This window comes from Culex pipiens, chromosome 1, assembly GCF_016801865.2.
Source record: "Culex pipiens pallens isolate TS chromosome 1, TS_CPP_V2, whole genome shotgun sequence".
Classification (NCBI taxonomy): domain Eukaryota; kingdom Metazoa; phylum Arthropoda; class Insecta; order Diptera; family Culicidae; genus Culex; species Culex pipiens.
The window spans coordinates 59,563,167-59,581,156 of record NC_068937.1 but is presented as its reverse complement, the minus strand read 5'-3'; the positions used below and the strand labels follow the sequence as shown (position 1 = coordinate 59,581,156).

General features: G+C 38.6%; 1 protein-coding gene across 1 annotated transcript; it reads right to left on the bottom strand.

The window, feature by feature from the left end:
* Positions 1-16,255: 16,255 nt before the first annotated feature.
* LOC120425029 (antigen 5 like allergen Cul n 1-like) lies at positions 16,256-17,591 on the bottom strand. Its single transcript, XM_039589400.2, has 3 exons — positions 17,257-17,591; positions 16,608-17,136; positions 16,256-16,543 (listed from the first exon to the last, which is right to left on the bottom strand). The coding sequence occupies exons 1-3, from the start codon at positions 17,276-17,278 to the stop codon at positions 16,318-16,320; spliced, it is 777 nt and encodes a 258-aa protein (XP_039445334.1). The 5' UTR covers positions 17,279-17,591; the 3' UTR covers positions 16,256-16,317.
* Positions 17,592-17,990: the final 399 nt, after the last annotated feature.

The window sequence follows — 17,990 nt, the reverse complement described above, 5'->3', positions numbered from 1 at the left end:
TTCTTCTCCCCCCACCTCACCCGTCACTCTGCTTTATTCAGCCTCAAACGGTAAAGTCCCTGACTTTTTTCCTGGTATAATAATCATCGTTATAAACGGTGTCTCCCAGCCTGGCGGGAACATTACTTTTTATTATTTATCCCGAAGAAGCCAATGAAGAAAACAAAACGGCACTCGGTGAAAATAGACGCTTTTCCCAGCGACAAGTCACTATGTATTTCGTGAGCCAAATGTACATAAAGTGTGATTCTTTGTCAGTGGAAAACGAGAAATGATGCCTTGTTTGCTATTAGCAGAGCAAATAAAGAAGAAACGTTCTTAATTAGCTTGGCAATAAAAAAGTGGCATAGCGACCACTCACTGTAATTGCTACAATGTGATATTTAAGCGTTGAGATAATTTTCTAGGAGGTAAAAACTTCCCTAACTGCCTTTGTTTGCGGTGTTATCTTTATGTCACGTTGAAGCGAAATGATTTTTTTGCGTTTAAGATGCTGTAATTGGATAGTCTGTTCGAAACATATTTATTTAAGAAATTTATCAGGTTTTTGTATATTTTCAAAAGAATATTCTATAAATTAAAAAATGTGTAAATTTAGAAGATGTGATATAGAAGGTTTTTAACCTACCTTTAGACTAAAAAAGTAGCATTACATCGGAAAAGTGGTGAATTTTCACATTTTTAGATGGAAAATTACCTCCAGTTGTTCTAGAATAATATTTGAACATGCCTTATACATATCTAAATATTTTTTTAAAGCCAATGATTCCCAGATGATAATTTTGTCGTTTTAAACCGAAGCTATTTACTATTCGCCATTTTCAAATGTTTGGCTAGATAATATCGAAAGCCGCCATCTTAGGCCCACTAGGCTCATAAAAACGGGTCTGGTACGTTTCGCCGAATGGACATTTCGCCGAATTTAAAAAAGAACGATTCATGTTTGAAAGAATGCAAATACTCACAGAAGTATTCTCAAACCCCTTTTTTGTACTTTTTTCATCCTTTTTCTTTTTTTCTTTTTTTAAATTAGGTGAAATGTCCCGCACCCCATAAAACGGGTAAGCTCAGTTTGTTTGGGAGCTGTCTATATGCTCACAAGCTGTGCTTACTGCTACTATGATACCGAGTGAAAATCAACTTTAAAATTTGTTATGTTTGACTCTGACATTTTTTATAGTGATCTTAAACAAAACGTGTCAATCAACAGAATTGAATTTTAGTAAATTCTCTGCCAAAAAATAAAATTATAAATTTTGGTTAAGCTGAATGGTATAAAGTCACCTTAAGCTACCATGCGCACTTACGTTTATTCAGTAGCAGGAGTAGCAAACATACGGGGGTGCACATGGTTGCTTATGAGAGGGTGCACATGATTGTTAGAGCATTTATACCCGAAACATACAATTTTATTTACACGGAGAAAAAATAGTTCCCAAAATCGTGAACAAGCGTTCATGAAATTGGGAACCACGAACAAAGTATTCAAATTGCATGGTACGTTTTTCAAAATCGTACCATGGAATTTGAACACTTTTCTCGTGGTTTGAATCAGTTGTAACAGGAATCAATCGAAAATATCAAAATTTTGTGCAAGAGCATTTCCAAAACAGTGATTCTCTCCAGATGATGGTAACTTTTACTAAAAACCAAACTAAAAATTGCAAAACTCGATTATCATGGCACTAGCTTTTTGACCGTTTTGATCTGATGCGATTCGTCTCACAAGTCCCAATTGAAAATGATAATGTTTAGTTTAATACTTCAAAAGTTAAGGTCCAGCATGTGATGATAAACTACCTTCACTTTACTAAGCAATCGAATCCAGAAGGGAAACAATCACCACCCCGATCTATCGCTTGGGTCTAGCTCGTTTTCCCGAATGACATCCCCGAATGCCATTTCCCCGAAAATCATTTCCCCTAATCAGCCACATCCCTGAATGCCATTTCCCCGAATATCATTTCCCCTAATCGGCTATATTCCCGAATGCCATTTCCCCTAATCTGCCATTTCCCTGAATGCCATTTCCCTGAAGTGACACCAATTCCGTCAATTTATATTTAAATTTTCCCAAATTTTCATATCCCCTAAACATCATTTTCAATAAAGCCTTTTTCCATGACTAACAGTTATTTTCTTTCTCAATTTTACCGAACAAACAGCCTTTTCGTGTATGCTGCTGATTAAATGTTGTAAATTGGGTAGTAAAGCCCTTTGTCAATTTTTATGAACAACGGTAAGAAACACAATAAAAAACCATATGTGATAACGGTTTTTTCATTTATGCAAAATAAAAGTTATTGACAAGACATCATTTTTTCGAACTATGGTCCCCTTGGAACTAGCTGTCAAGTACAAGCTTTTCTGCCAAGAAAGGCCGTGAAGTGAGTTTTTTAAAATTGAATTAAAAATCCATTTTAAATCCTTTGCGGTCGTTCAAAGGGTCATTTTACTTAGAGAAATAAGCTTTATCGCTGTGAACAATAATATCACAAATTTAAGCTTCATTTCAGGATTCAATTACAGTCCAGACTCGATTATCCGAAGCCTCGATTATCCGAAGTTTCGATTATCCGAAGTTTGATTATCCGAAGGTTTGTATGGGACTTTGGATAATAGGGTGCCCAGAATATGGGACTTTTTCTCAAAACCTCGCTCCACAAGCTGAATATTGTTCCTTGAGCTATTTTGGGACTCTGGGACAAATATGAGCAAAATCGGTCAACATTTCCCCGTTGATACTCGACGGTGAAGTTTGTATGGGAAAAATCGAAAAATGTATGGGAAATCCAATTTTCTTACGGTTTGGTCTGCACTGTGCGCTACTTCCATCCAAATATACCCAAAAGTGAGATTCTCATTGAAAATTTAATGCTCTACAACTTTGAAGAACACACCAAAGCTGTAAAACTCGACCCTGAAAAGTTATTAGCGATTGAAAAAAGTCATTTTTGCATGAAAAACATTTTTTTCACCAACTTTAGGCTCAGGTATCAATTGATTAATCTCAACCAATTTTGCTCAAAATTTGCACAGATGCTTAAAATAGCCTAAAAAACCGTTTTCCGCTTGTGGAGCAGGGGGTCATTTTTTTCTGGGCACCCTTTTGGATAATCGAATCACGTTTTTTTAAAGGCCGATTCTCAAATTTGTTCTGGAAAATATTGTGAGGATCCATAATGTACTTATCGTTGAGTTGGTAATCGTGCGGGCAAAGTCGAAATCCTTGCCGGGTGTGCTGCGTTTTAAACCTCCAGGTTAAAAATGTGGAATCAAGTGGTTAGCTAAAATGCTTTCTATTTATGTTGTAAATGGATGATAGATTGGGTTATGTTGATATCTTGATGAATTAACTTCTATAGATTTCTTTCAAAAAGATATTTCCATCGTGTTCTGCTAATTTTCCTGGCTTGTACTGAGAAATATTTGTGTTTTCTGATGTCTTAAAAATAGACGTTTTGTGTGGGAGTAAATTGATTAAAAGTGGGTTGAGCATAAGATTTTTTTTTATTGCTCAACACGGGAAGTGAAAATGCTACAGAAGTAACGAAGCTTTTTAGGAAAACACTGTAGCCTCATCAACAGGAGAGTTTTGATGTGCTACATATGGCACAGCCAACATCCGTGGACCAACTTTGATCGCCGAGGAACGGTGGAGTAGTAGGCATTGGCCGCACTCACTCGGAAAATTGCTGCTACCTCTTCACAGAGTCCTTCTGATTGCGGTTGCGATGGAAGCATGGTACTCTAGATGTTGGTTGATGTTTTTTGCCATGTGCTTCGCTCTCTTAGCGCGCGACGAGGGTAAATTGCGTTGGTGGTTGTGAGATTTTCTCTCTCTCATGAATCAGTTGGCAGAAATGAATGGAGGGGATAACGGGAATTGAACTCGGTTCCGCCCATCGTTGGAGCGGCCAATCCTGTCGAGGGGAACATTAATTACACTTTGCACCAGCTCAGACGGAGAATGTACTTGTGTTTGTGTGCCTGAGTAAAGTGAGAGTTTTGTTTGTGGAAAAAGTATGTGCGTGGAGACCAATTTGCGATATTTACTTTCCAATTCGTTTATAGCTTGAGGGACGACCCGCGCGACCGATCCATCGTCTTGGCCACCCCGAGACACCATCCTAAGCTGTGGCTTTGGGAGAGAGCGTTAGTGGACGACGACTAGGACGGTTGGTTGTGGTTGAATTCTTTTCACTTAATGATGCTGTGCAAAAGTTTTACGAGCAATTTTGGAAACATCGCTTTGCGGAAAGAACTGTGGCTGGTGTGGTTGAAAACGGGGAAAGAAGCGATTTGGAAGTTCAAATTTGAGAGGTTTTCCCGGATCCGTGGGCAATGCAACATTGTTCTGCGTAATTCTGCAGGGACGGGCGGTTTGTTTACTGACTCTTGACGTTGCATGAATTGTTGTTTGGCTTCTTCCTGTTTTGGGACCGTCCATAAACCACGTGGACACTTTAGGGGGGGGGTATGGCGATTGTCCACGATGCATACAAAAAAGTTTTTTTTTGTATGGACAATTGTCCACGATGGGGGGAAGGGGGGGGGGGGTTGAGAATCCCAAAAAAGTGTCCACGTGGTTTATGGATGGTCCCTTTGTTGCGTATTGAATTAAAAATTAAATAAATCTTGAAGATTATAGTATCATAGAACGGAAAAGAAGTTCAAAATTGTTGTGAACAACTAACAAGTTTCACGATAAGCAAGGTGCTAAGTAGTTTTTTTTTGATTCCATGATTTGTTTTGTTTTTGTCTTTGTGAATAAAATCCCATGTTTTTGACAAACATTTTTATCAAAATTTCGATGAAAATTTGTAATTAAAACATAACTTCAAAGCTAAATTCAAAATCATTATGGTAGCAAGCAATACAAAAATACATAGCATCAGTGTGGGAATCTACTGGTGTGTGTTGGTTAAGAACCGCGTCCAACAAGATTCCACAGTGCGCATGGTTCAACCTTTCTACAGCACCACTTTGGCGAAGACTATTATCCTTCGAGCATCCTTTCGTAACCTGCCACTCACTCTCGTTTCCAGTCTGCGATGCTCTTCTCTCTCTTCGAGGTCCGACCGACGGACGTCGTGCAAAGGCAAACGGTTCCGCACAGTTTGGTGTCATAATTTTCTACACAGCAATTTACTCTAGATTCAAATTACGATAAATGCATACGGATATTAAAATATAATAGGATATTTTCGGGATAACGTGAACGTTTGTTAGCCAATGTGTGTGTGTGTGTGACTTCCAATGGGGCACTTTAGCGTTGATTTAGTCGTGCGGAAAAGCACCACCCTTGAGAGTGGGTGGGTGGGGTAAAGTGGATGAAATGAAAGCTGTATATTTGACATAGTTATTATGGCTTTTATATAAACGGCTGCTGCCAGGCGGGTGAAATGGAAATTGGAGACATTTTTATCTCACAGGGCGTTAGAAAAACCGCACGAGAAAATTGTCGTTTGTCAGCTTTTGTTTTATGAAGGGAAAGTGGAATCAAGCGGCGGGTGAGGGGATGATAAATTTAAACGTTTTAAAATTTGTTAGGGGGATTTTGAATTGTTGTGTGATAAACATGGAAGGTGTTGCTTCGTTGATATATGACACATCGCAAAAGCATTATGTTGCCGTCTAGGAGCTTTTCCAAGTCATGCTAAAGCCAATTTATCCGATATTCTTCAGGCATAATAATAGCTACTCTTCCTGTTTGCGAGCTAGTATTTGATCTTTTGTTAGAAAGCTTTAGTTCAATTTCGAGTCTCATATACTTTCGCCTTGTTGAGTTGAGAGTAAACCAAGCGCAGTCATTTTAACAGGCGTTCACACTCACATACACTCATACACAAAAAGGAAACACTTCTGTGGGATTAACTTAATGAGCTTTTTCTCTCTCCGCCTGGGCTGGGTTGTGTGCACAACTTATTAGACTGTTTTCGGAAATGATTTTCCTTTGCTCGATTTCCTCCGGCACTGGTGTTTTCTTAGGGAAGGAGAGGTTGGAACATAGTCGGAGTTGATGGGGTCCACTTTAGAAAAGCTTTCAGTAAGCTCTGGCCATACAGAAGGACTTTCTTTTGTTCTTTTGTTTGGGCTAATTAGATTTTCCAGTTTAGATTTATATAGGCTGAGTGGAGCTAAAGCATTAAATTTTTGGCTTCTTGTTTTCTTTTTCGGGTTTTGGATGGACTTAGAATCAGATGCATGTAGTTTGATTGAATTTACAAAACAACAAACATAATAATAATAATGAAATGAAAGTATAAACATACATACTCCACATGGTTGCTGTTTTGCTCAATATTTTTTACAATTTGTTACGTTTTTAACGGACGAGCTCCGGCGAGGCAAACATTGCCGGCTGTCGGTGGATACGCACAACTCACGAAAACTGTCATCTCAGATTAGGGCTGTGAAAAATACATTCTTCGGAATTTCGAGTACGCCATCAAATCCATGTCCAATTTCACATAACTGAACCTTTGAAAAGAAATTTACAAACCATGAGGTCTCTACGGCAAGTTTCTGCTCGAACCTAGGAGTTCGAAGGCTTGAATGGGGAGGGTACCTAAACCTTTTTCTACTCCAATGAACCTCCCACCCCAGGGTTCGAACTAACGACCTTTGGATTGCAAGTCCAACCGCCGCCAGCGATGCCACTGGAGCAGGCTTGATTTGGTGTGTTGTTTGTCCTGATAGCAAGGAGACAACTCCCACACCTGGAATGACTTAACGGCCTAATAACAACCGACAATTTACTTCCCCATCCGATGGAAGGTTGGAGCAGATGGGAATCGAACCCATGGTCATCCGCTTACAATGCGGACAGCGTAACCATTCGGCTGAAACTAATGACTTTTCAGTATCATTCCTCATTCCTTTTTCAGGGCAGAGACCATCATAGCTACTCATCACTCAGGGTCAGCATTTCTACTCAGCAATTCAAGTGAGACACGGATGAAATAAAAATCAAGAACCACAATTTTCTATCCAAAACGTGTATTTCTGGATAAGTGTAGGGTGTGGGTGTGTGTGGGGAATGTAAGGCACTTCAGGGGCAACGTACCGTTCAGCAGCTGGACTCGCAGCGAGGCTTCTGGCTCCACTCCAATCCTCGAACGCCTTCGGCGCCGGTCACAGGAGCGCCCTCGACTGTGCCGCCGCGATCCCGTGGGGGGGGGGGGGGTGTTCTTGAGCTGCTGGTTGGTCGTCGACTCCCGAATGGCTTGAGCTGCTGCTGGGTTGGGCTGGAACGCAGAGGTAGGCCAGCGGGCGTTGCTGGTCCTACTTGCGGCAGGCGTCTTCCCTCAGTGGCGGATTCGGCAGCCCCAGAGTCCACTAATTTGGGCGTGCCGAGAGGGGATAATCTCCTTGACGTGTTATGGCGCCGCGCGCCAGAGATTCAGGGTCGGTGCTTGACGTAAAACGTAGCCGATGGCTCCTGCGCACTCACAAGGCTAGGTTCACCGGATACCCGTGTGCCATCGCGCCGACGGAACACTTCCGTGTGGGCACTTCCACTTCCGGAAGGCGAAACGTACACAGCACAAAGAGGGCGGTACTGGTACAACGGACACGACTGAACACACGGACGCCTGAATGGCAAAAGAGGCCGATGCTAAACATCGGCGGGCCAAGAAGACATTTCCCGCTCGAATTCCAAACGGGAGGGGAAAAGCTCCATTTTCTTTTCCACCCAATTCGAGTAGTCCTGCCCTATCGCTGTCAAGGACTATCTCGTTACAGCGGCACGAAAACCCTTCTACTGCCATGTATTGTGTGATGTTGTATGTACGGAATCAAGTAGAAAAGTGAAGGTTCGTTGAAGAATTGTAACCAACGGTTACACGGCTAAGCCTGCTGTCACAAGTACATATTTGCCCAATATTTTTTTTAACGCGTTTAAAAATTGTTCAACCATAATTAACAAATAAACGATTCTTGTCCGCCTCGATTTATAAAATTTTATGCAGTGAGACTTTTTTGTAATATTTTTTTTTGATGGACAAATCAGCTCGATTTTTCTTTTTATGTCTTTATGTTTTTATGTCTTAATCTGATGTACAAAGTTTAGTTTTGCCTTCTCACTGAGGTAAGGCTATAATCCTGCTCTAAAAATGAACTTTTTATCAAAAGTTCGAAGATCATGTTTGCATATCGACTCAGAAACGAAAACTAAACAAATGTCTGTGTGTGGGTATGTATGTGACCAAAATTCTCACTGAGTTTACTCAGCACTGGCTGAACCGATTTCGATCAAACCGGTCACATTCATCTTGGTTTAGAATCGCATGCATCGCTATTGAATTGTTCGAAGTTTCGAAGTGTCCAAAACATTGAATATCTGGAAACCCTGTCTTAAATTATGACTACCAACTGAGAATTGTGGTTTGAGCCTCGAGTAGATCTGACTCAAGATCGATCCTGAATCGGGTCGAAGCTCGAGCCAAAATTCTCAGTGGGTATTTATGTGATATTTATGAACTTTTTTGAGGCCGAATCACAATTAAATGTATGTAAACTATGTCGGGATCCATCATCAAAATAAATAAAATTTGATTTTGAAAATATCACCCATTGTTGGTAAAGAGTGAGGAAGGCATTAACCACATTATTTTATTTGTTATTTGTTTTGTATGGAAATTGAAGTATTTCTTTAAGTTTATAAGTTTTTCTTAATAAATGTGAAATTTCCATAGGCATTTTTATCCTATTTCCCCCCATAAGAACTCGATATGGCGTAGGATCCAACGGAGTCTCAACTGGACGTGAAACATATTTTCCGGTGGAGTGGGGAAAAAGAAGGGTCCTGACCGGGACCGTGTTCCAAACAGAGAGAGGTGGCGTGAATCGCCAAATTTTTCCATCGTGTCGCGGCCATGATGGTGGCAGAGCTGCCTCGACGGGGGAAACGCATCATTAAATATTTATTTCGCAATCTACACGCGTGAGGGTGCTGAATTTTTCATACTTTGGGATGAAATAAGAAACAAAAAAATATGCTGTAAACATCACGGCGATAATATCAAAAGGAGCGAGCGATACCGAATGGGAAAGAGTGTGAGAGGGTACGAAAGATTTTCCAATAACGATCGAGGTTGAAGGAGAAAAAAATGAAATAATTTTCAATGCATACACACTAGGGTGCCCAGAAAAAATGACCCCCTGCTCCACCAGCGGAAAACGGTTTTTTGGGTTATTTTAAACATCAGTGTAAATTTTGAGCGAAATTGGATGAGGTTAACCCATTGATACCCGAGCCTAAAGTTGGTGAAAAAAATGTTTTTCATACAAAAGTGACTTTTTTAAATCGCTAATAATTTTTAGGAACAAGTCACCGCTTTAGTATGTTCTACAAAGTTGTAGAGCATTACATTTTCAATAAAAATCTCACTTTTAAGAATATTTGGAAGGAACTAGTGCACCGTGCATACTAAGCCGTGAGAAACTTGGGTTTTCTATACATTTTTTTCGATTTTTCCCATACAAACTTCACCTCCGAGTATTAATAGGTAAATGATGACCGATTTTGCTCATAGGTCAAGGAACAATATTCAGCTTGTGGAGCGAGGTTTTGAAAAAAAGTTTCTGGGCACCCTAATACACACACACACACGTTCGTACATAATCCAAAAAGAATAACCAAAAGTTTTTTACCACCATATTTGCGTTTACAAATAAGCAAGCTCCTGTGTGCAAGGGTAGAATTATTAAAAGTCGTTTTGAATGGAGCAAAAACATGTGGTGCCTATGATGTTATATTTTACAATAGCGAGGAAGTTCATTTTTGCAGAACATAACAATAGTAGCTTGACTCCACATTAAATGAATGAGAAACAGTGTTTATTTGTGAACAACTTTGAAATTATTTGGATTTCAAAATAAATTTATGAACTTTTTTAAATATTTGGCTCTTTTTAACCGTGACATTTGTTTAAATAATTTTACAAAAGATTTTCATCTTTATTTTTTTAGTTTTGCCTTGAAATAAGTTTACAAGATCTCTAGATATACTAAAATTATGAGCTGAACGATTTGTGCCATCCTCACCTTACTGGAGCAAGGCTAGAAAATCACTCGAAAAATGCACTTCTTTATTCGACCTCGTAGACCCACCTTCACGTATACCTATCGACTAAGAATCAAATTCTGAACAAATGTCTGTGCGTGTGTATGTCTGTAAGTCCGTGCATCGAACAATATGCACACGATTATCTCCGGACTGGCTGAACCGATTTGGACCGTTTTGTTCTCATTTAATATTATGAAGTTTAGAAAAGTATTTCAAAAGTTATGCTAAAAAACGATTTAAACTAAACTTTGGAAGATTGTAAAAAAAAGTGGTTTTTGTAACCTTTCCAACGCGTTCAAAAGATTGAAGATATGACAACCCAATCAAAAGTTATGAGCACTTAGGTGTTATTTATACACTTTTTTAAGGCCGGATCTCAGATATTTTGATAAAACAGTTGTTCGGATCTATCATGCAACCCACCGTTAGATAGATAATCAAAAGACCTTTCCAACGAGCCCAAAAGATTGAAGATCTGATAACCCTATCAAAAGTGATAAGTACTTTAGTGTTTTGATACACTTTTTTGAGGCCTGATCTCAGATATTTTGATACACTTTTTTGAGGCTGTGTAGTGTGATCACTTTATGATTGCGAGGAAGGCAAAACCACCTAAAGGTGGATTAAGTAACGTTTTTAATTGTAATATCGCTTGTGTACCCATATTTTTCAGGCAAAGAAAATTGTATGCAAGCACTTTTGAAAATCCTACCGTCTGTGTTTGGAATCCATCACGATCAATTTTTCATTGCGATCAGGAGTGAAGATTCCCTACGAATTCCTTTGCCAAAAAGATGCGCCAAATCCTAGAAAGATAATAAAATGGCGAAAAAGGGAGACCCGACGAATGCTAGAGTCGAGAACAGCGTGGAATCAAATAAGCATTATGAGAATTGATTTCGGTCGTAAAAGTGGTATTTTATCGATGGCACAGATTATGGCTTATTGCCTTCGCCTTTTGCACCGGGTTTTGCTCGTCAATAAAGTTGTTCGTTTGCTTTCTTGCCCTGCCTGGTTCACTTGTGCTAGGAATTGCCTTCAGATTCCGGCTAAGGTTGGTGGGAACTGCTCCAGCAGTGGTTGATGACTTATTAATGAAGTCGGATTATATTGGTTGCAGCAAAGCAGAATCGATTCCAAGATTTTCACCACTCCTTCTCGATTTCTAGGGCTGATGATGTTTTCAACACCCGTGTTTCCTCATTTTTTACTTTGGGGTGTTTTTGTGGCTACAGTGAAATACACTCGGCATCGATAAAACACACACCCAAGAAGAAACAGCACTTGAGTCGTAGTTCGGATTTAAGCATCTGTAGGGAAAGCAAACGTGAACCCACCACCACCAGTGCAGGCCTAAAGATCATTAATTAAAAACAAATTGGACATACTAATTAAATTTTATCTCTTCTTCCACTTTGCTTGTAAGGTTTTCCCGCCTCATCACAGGATGTCCTCGCGGGAAGAAACAGAATGTGAGACTGAATGAGTGAAAGACAGTTAGAAATGGTCTTGTGGCGATGGCGGCGGTGTTTTCACGCTTCGCTTATTACGAGATGAAGTGACACGTCGCTATCATAAATATAATTTAACTCGCAACTTCATCGGCTGTGGGCATCCAGCAGAGCGCGTAAGAAAAGACATGTGAACGGTCGAGGGGTTAGACGACGTTAGCGGAATTTGGAATATATTTATATAAAGTTAATGTTGCAACTTACAACTGTCATAACGTATTTTTTAGATTTATTTAGTCAAAAACACGTATTTTGATATTGAGCAAATTTGGCTTATATTTTCATTTAGTGTCACCTAGATTGATCTCACAACGTTATTAATTTTCTTTCACAAAACTTGTTCGCTATTGAGTAAAATGATTTCTCTTCAACATGAACATATTCATAGAATTTCTCATTAGTATGCCTTTAAAGGTTCAAAATAACGTATTATGCCAATTGTTGAACACCTACAAAAAATATGAAATCCAAATTCCCCAGTTTTCCTTCCAAAAACCAAGCTGAATGTGCCTTGTAAACTAAAAATACTTTTCTTTGCACAAAAGTTCATTAAAAGATACATCATCATATAGTCCGAATACAAATCTGTCATTTAAAATATATTTCACCAGTTTCACAAAAAAAAGAAAACAACATGAGATTTATTTGTTAAATTTTGATTCACCCAAAATATTAGGATTGCCGATGTTTGCGCACTTACTAGCGTCAGATTCCCGGTGCCTTGCAAAATCGGATCTTTCTTAACAAATCAGAACTCGTTGTACAGAAAACATTTATTCTTGATTCGTCAGTTATATTTCGCGGTCAGTAGTTTGGACGGACTAAAAGTGGATAGTAAACACTTAAACTTAGCTACTGCGTCTAATAAAGAACTGGTCAGTAGTACGGTTCGCAGAGATATGACCAACCGCTAGTCGGTTCCTGCTGACCAAAGCTACTTAATTGAACCTTAGAACTCCAGGCACTCACTGGATGTTCTGTTTTCTGTTATTGTATGTGTTATGCTGTCTGTTCTTGTGATGTTGTACTAGCTAGCACTGGCTCACAAAATCTGTTTGGACCTGATTTGGGCGCATTCAGCCGCAATTTGTATCCTAAAGTACTCCAAAAAAACACATGCACAAAAAAGTCATGCTTGTGCTTGACTAACCTCTAACATTGTTTATTTGAACAACTCGTCGTGATCTCGTGCTATCTTGTCGCATCTAGATCTAAGGCCATGATTGAGTTTAGGACGTCATTTTGTAGAGCTTTTAATGCCTCACCAAAAACCTTCAAAGATCCCCAAAGCTCGACTCCAATCCTAAGATATTCAAATGTATCGCTTCATAAGAAAGTAGTTTAGAACAGATCGTGCTATCTTGACAAATCCTTCAATTACTTAAAATGACCAATGCACGTATACGTAAACATCCATGCTAGAGTGACAGAGTGGTCTCTGACTAAAATTGCCTAATAATGTTAACTGTCTATTTCATTTTGATTATATCTTGAGACTCCGGCAACCTATTTTTTGAATAATGCACAGGTAAATAAAACTGTTTGTTGTTGATTACATCGAATGCTCTAGTTTTTGCATATTCAAAATCAAACATTAAAACTAACTAAATCTTCGTATGTATACTATAGTTGAAGCCTTCTTACTGAATTACTGATATTACGGGTTTGGACACAAATTTCATCATTTTCTTTTGATCCGGAATAAAAAAGTACAGAAATATAACCAAGTGGCCATAACTTGAGACAGGGTTGCCAGATATTCATTGTTTCGGACTCGTTGGAAAGTTTTTTCAATTACCTATCCATCGATAGGTCGAATGATGGATCCGGACATAGTTTACATACATTTAAGTCAGATCCGGACATTTGTGAAAACACATTTTTATACATATCTTTTGAACTTCTAATCGAAACTTCAAACAATTCAATAGCGATGTATGGGACACTAAACCAAGTTGAATGCGACCGATTTGATTAACCCTTTAAAACCTTACCCCGCCTTTAGACGGGCTTCGATCTAAAAAATCGCCAAAAATCCATTTTCCACCAATTTTTAATCTTTAAAAAGCATTGGAAAGAAGAACTCTTAAAATTTTAGAAAATTTTAGGGTTTGACTTGTTTTATGTGATTTTGCCAATGTTTTTAAAAATGTCATTTTTCTAGGGGTCAACTTTGGCTGTGTTTTTAACTAACATTTCCTATAATTTAAGTAAAAAGAATTATGTAGTAATTTTTGTAGTGTTCCAGACTATGCATCTACGCATGTTTTACAATTTAAATGATGATGGTGCTATTTTATAGAGATTGGTTGGAGCGACCAGAGTCACATCATTAAAAAAATTTGAAAATATGTTTTTTTGGCTCACTAATTTAAACAAGTACCCAATCAATTCCATCCATGCTAAGACCCCTCGTTCTAATTGTAGCCGTCTCTCCTGTATTCTCGTCATCGAGAGTAGAAAGTCAGTAAAGGCGACAAATGAGGGACAGTTTTAGTGTAGAGATGGTAAAGATTTATAAAGTCTCTTATCTGTACAAGATAAGATTTTTTTTTTTCTAAGTATAATAAAATAAAGGTCAACAAACTATTGATGAAAACTGTAATAAATGTTCTTTTTGAATTTTGTTGAAACTGATGAAATAAATTAAATTTAAAGAAAAAAGTGCTGCGATCGGACTGTAAATTGAAGTGAGGATTATAAATATTTGTACCCTTTTTTAATTTTGCTTGGCAATTAGAATGATTTTATCATTTTCGACCATTTACGCGTTCAAAAGCTAAGTGCCTCTGTACGTCAAAACAGAAAAATCATTTGGCACACTTCTTTCAAACCCGACCATCTCCACCCTTGTTACGCACATGAGGCTGACAAAAATACAAGCGAATGCCGAAAAGGCGTGAAGTGTAACGACTTAATGAGAGCATGCTGGCACGTTCATAAATACACTCATAAATATTTCCAATCTCCGCTGCCGCGTCGTCTTTCTTTTGACTACCGCGAACGGTTTGAACTGTCACATTCCTCGTAAGCTAATAAATAAACTTTTGCTTAATTTTTCTTCACCAGCACCGCGCATCCAACCAACCTGATGACGCCGCTCATAAGTCGCTCTGGTGATGATGATCTTAACAATGTGGGTGGGTTTTCCATTTTCTTTTTTTTTTACTTCAAAGTATTTTTCGGTTTGCGGCCGCGGCCGATCAGTGATTTTTAATTACTTGGGAAAAATCTCTTACTTTATATTTGTTGATGGAAGGGAAAGAACGAGCGAGAGGAGTGTAATGATGCCAAAAAGCCAGACGGTTAGTGCTCGTTAATTTTATTTCGGTTTAATTTGTCCCCAATTTCAAATTAATTAGGGAAATCGCGAAAGAGCGGCCAGCCGGCGGTGAGCGGTTGCAATTTTGCAAATGTCCTGTGGGGGGAATGTCACTCAAAGCCGCAAAGCCGTTAGTGATAGATGTTTTCACTCAACGAGGTGGTAAAGTTCTATTTACAGCTTTTATCTTTGGATTAGGGTTGTCACTTCGAGTGGAGACTTGTTGTTCGATATAAGTAGTTGATCTTTGGCGTTGGTAATAGATGCACGCATAATTTATTGACAAGTTATAAGTCATTTCGTCCGCCTATTGACTTGTTATTTGTGTCTTTAAATTTCACATTACGCATATATTATCTGAACAAAATAAAGTTATTTTTTTTATTTGGCCTACAAAAAATCAGCAAAGCTTTTTTTTTAAAAAAAAAATTATTTTAAAAGTCCATATCAAATGATATAGTTTAGATAGTAATAATATCGAATTCTATGCAACGTGTATGAAAAATAACAGTTTTATTTTTACACACCAACAGAACAAAGAGAAGCAAGACAGAACATCACACCTTCACGTTTGCTAATGAGCGATTATGCTGAACTCATCAATCATTCCGCAAAATTGCATTCAAGAGTAAGTATGTTTTTCTTGTTTTCCTCCCATATCCGTCGCGTTATATTTAGCGAGCCAGTCTACGCGTTGTCTCGTCACTGACGACTGTGCAATTCTGCACAGGACAGCTCAAGTTTGTTCGAAATGCAGGCAACTGGAAAATTTGTTCACGGAGGAGTGGATGCTGCGCTATCGCATTGAGTGATTAATTGATGGCAAGCAGTGTGAAAACACTTTCACTCTCGATGCGAAGCATAATTGGGTGGAAATTATTGCAATCATATTGTTCGGTTTTAGAACTGACATTTGAGCAACTGCGAAATAAATGTACAACCAATTGAAACATTTTGCCTCTTTGAGCAATGACTGTCAATGATGATTCTGAATTCAATGTCAAAAAATAATATTTTGGAATGGAAAATTGATTTCTTAGAATGATAAATAAAAAAAAATATATTTTTTTTTCAGAAAAAAAAGTTACCTGTCTGAAGGGAACACACATCAACGAATCTTCTATTACTCGGCCCAGAGATATTTTGAAATAATCGAAAATAAACTCCATCTCTGTCTAGTATTATCCACTCCTTACAATGTTAGTTAGTTTAAAAAAAATGACTGGTGACTTTAGAATAACTCAATAAGCAGTTTTCCGCATTTATTTTTTTGTGCTGGATATCCTGTTATGCATAAATCAGAACAATGGACAGTCACTTAAAAAAAGTAAAAAAGAAGACCAATGATTTAAAGCGGTTCATAATGTCATGATTTTGAGATTTATTTGTTTTTCATGATACCAACTCATTCAGTTGCACAGCCCTGGATAGGCTGAACTTACTCCGGTGGAACATTGCGATCCAGCATGTCCTTTTATATACGACGGTTGATTGATAATATTCGTGAAGGAATAATTGCATACAAAGTAATCATGTGTCCACAATTCTCCATTGTACGTCTGATAAGTAACCATTCCACATCCAATCTTAACTGTTCGATCGCTGATGATTTGCGTAAAGTGACCAATCTGAGGGCTGAAATTGATATGGAATTGTATATATTTGTGGTAATTTGTTTTTTTTTACGTAAGTAAAATACCCGTAGTAGTGTTGTGGATATCTGTCTACGTAAGCGTGAGCGTAAACATACTCGTTGAACCAAGCGTCTATAAAGTACTTGACCGATTGTGGTTTTGTAACTTTGAATCCAAAGTACCGCAAAACGCCTATATTTTGACCGACATACTTGCTCCAGTTGGTGTTACGACACTTGTCATGGCCGTACTCGCAAGATCGTGCGTTTGCTTCGGCCAGATACTGCAGCTCAAGATCCCACTGAAGAGTCGGCATTTTCACAGCTGGAGAGTAACCGGGTAGTTGTCCGCTGGCCAGCAGGGACCGCATCCGGTTGTGCTGATCGAGTATCTGAGCTCGCATTACATCGGTCATCGGAATCAGTTGGGGATTTTTTCCATAGCAGCTAGCACCGAACGGATTAGGAGCATTGCAAGCCACGTGAGGACCTCCGTTGGGGCAGATCGACGGGCTGCAATAGTAGTTGGGAAAATAGTACGTCGTCAACTGCTGCAGATGTTCACTGGAGATGGTTATGATAGCGCAGAATATAACTGGAATTATAGATTAGTAAATTAAGCAAATTGTATTATTTCATTCGTGCTCTGCTAAATCCGGAATGGGGTCATCACCTGTAACAAACAGGTTCGATATTCCTGTTATGTTTGACTTACCAGTTAGTGTTAAAGATCTCATCTTGGCGTCAGCAGCGGCGAACAGGGTTTCCAGTAGTAAAATTAGAATTTTAAATAACCAAAACAAATACAGCACAGATGGTGCGTCAAGACTGGGAAGAGACCGTGTGATGCTAGCTTGTTCTGATGAAAGAACAAATCCCGCAGAGACCGTCCGTCTGCGACTGGACACCGATCAGCACTGGCATTTTGCGAATCGGAAGACTGCCCAATTTCTTACCAAGCGACGAACTTTTGAGAAGTTTCCATTTCTAAGAACCGGCTCGATCCAGCGATCCGGTTTGATTTTCTTTTCTTTTTTGTGAAAACTGGCTCGAACTCATATAAATCACTATCATTGGCCAAACGGTGCGATTCCAAAGTCGACTCTGTTCGTTATCAGGGAGCTTCATCTTCTTTGCATTCATTTTTTAAAGGGGTGAATCCATGGTAAGCTGTTTTCTATTTATGTGTGAAGTGTATTCCAAAAATTATTTTCCAGTCCATATTCAAATAGTTCGGTCATCTTCGACCAATTATTATTCACAAAATTCCAATGAATTTTGAAGAATTTAAACTTAAATTGTTTCAAATGATTTTTCAAGCTGTCTGTATTCGCAAAAAGTGTTTAGCGAAGTAAGGTAGCAGCGGGTTATCGGATTATAAATCCCACTACTTTGTGTGAAATAAAACTTGTCTCAGATAGATTACATTTTGAATTGTTGAAATAAAAA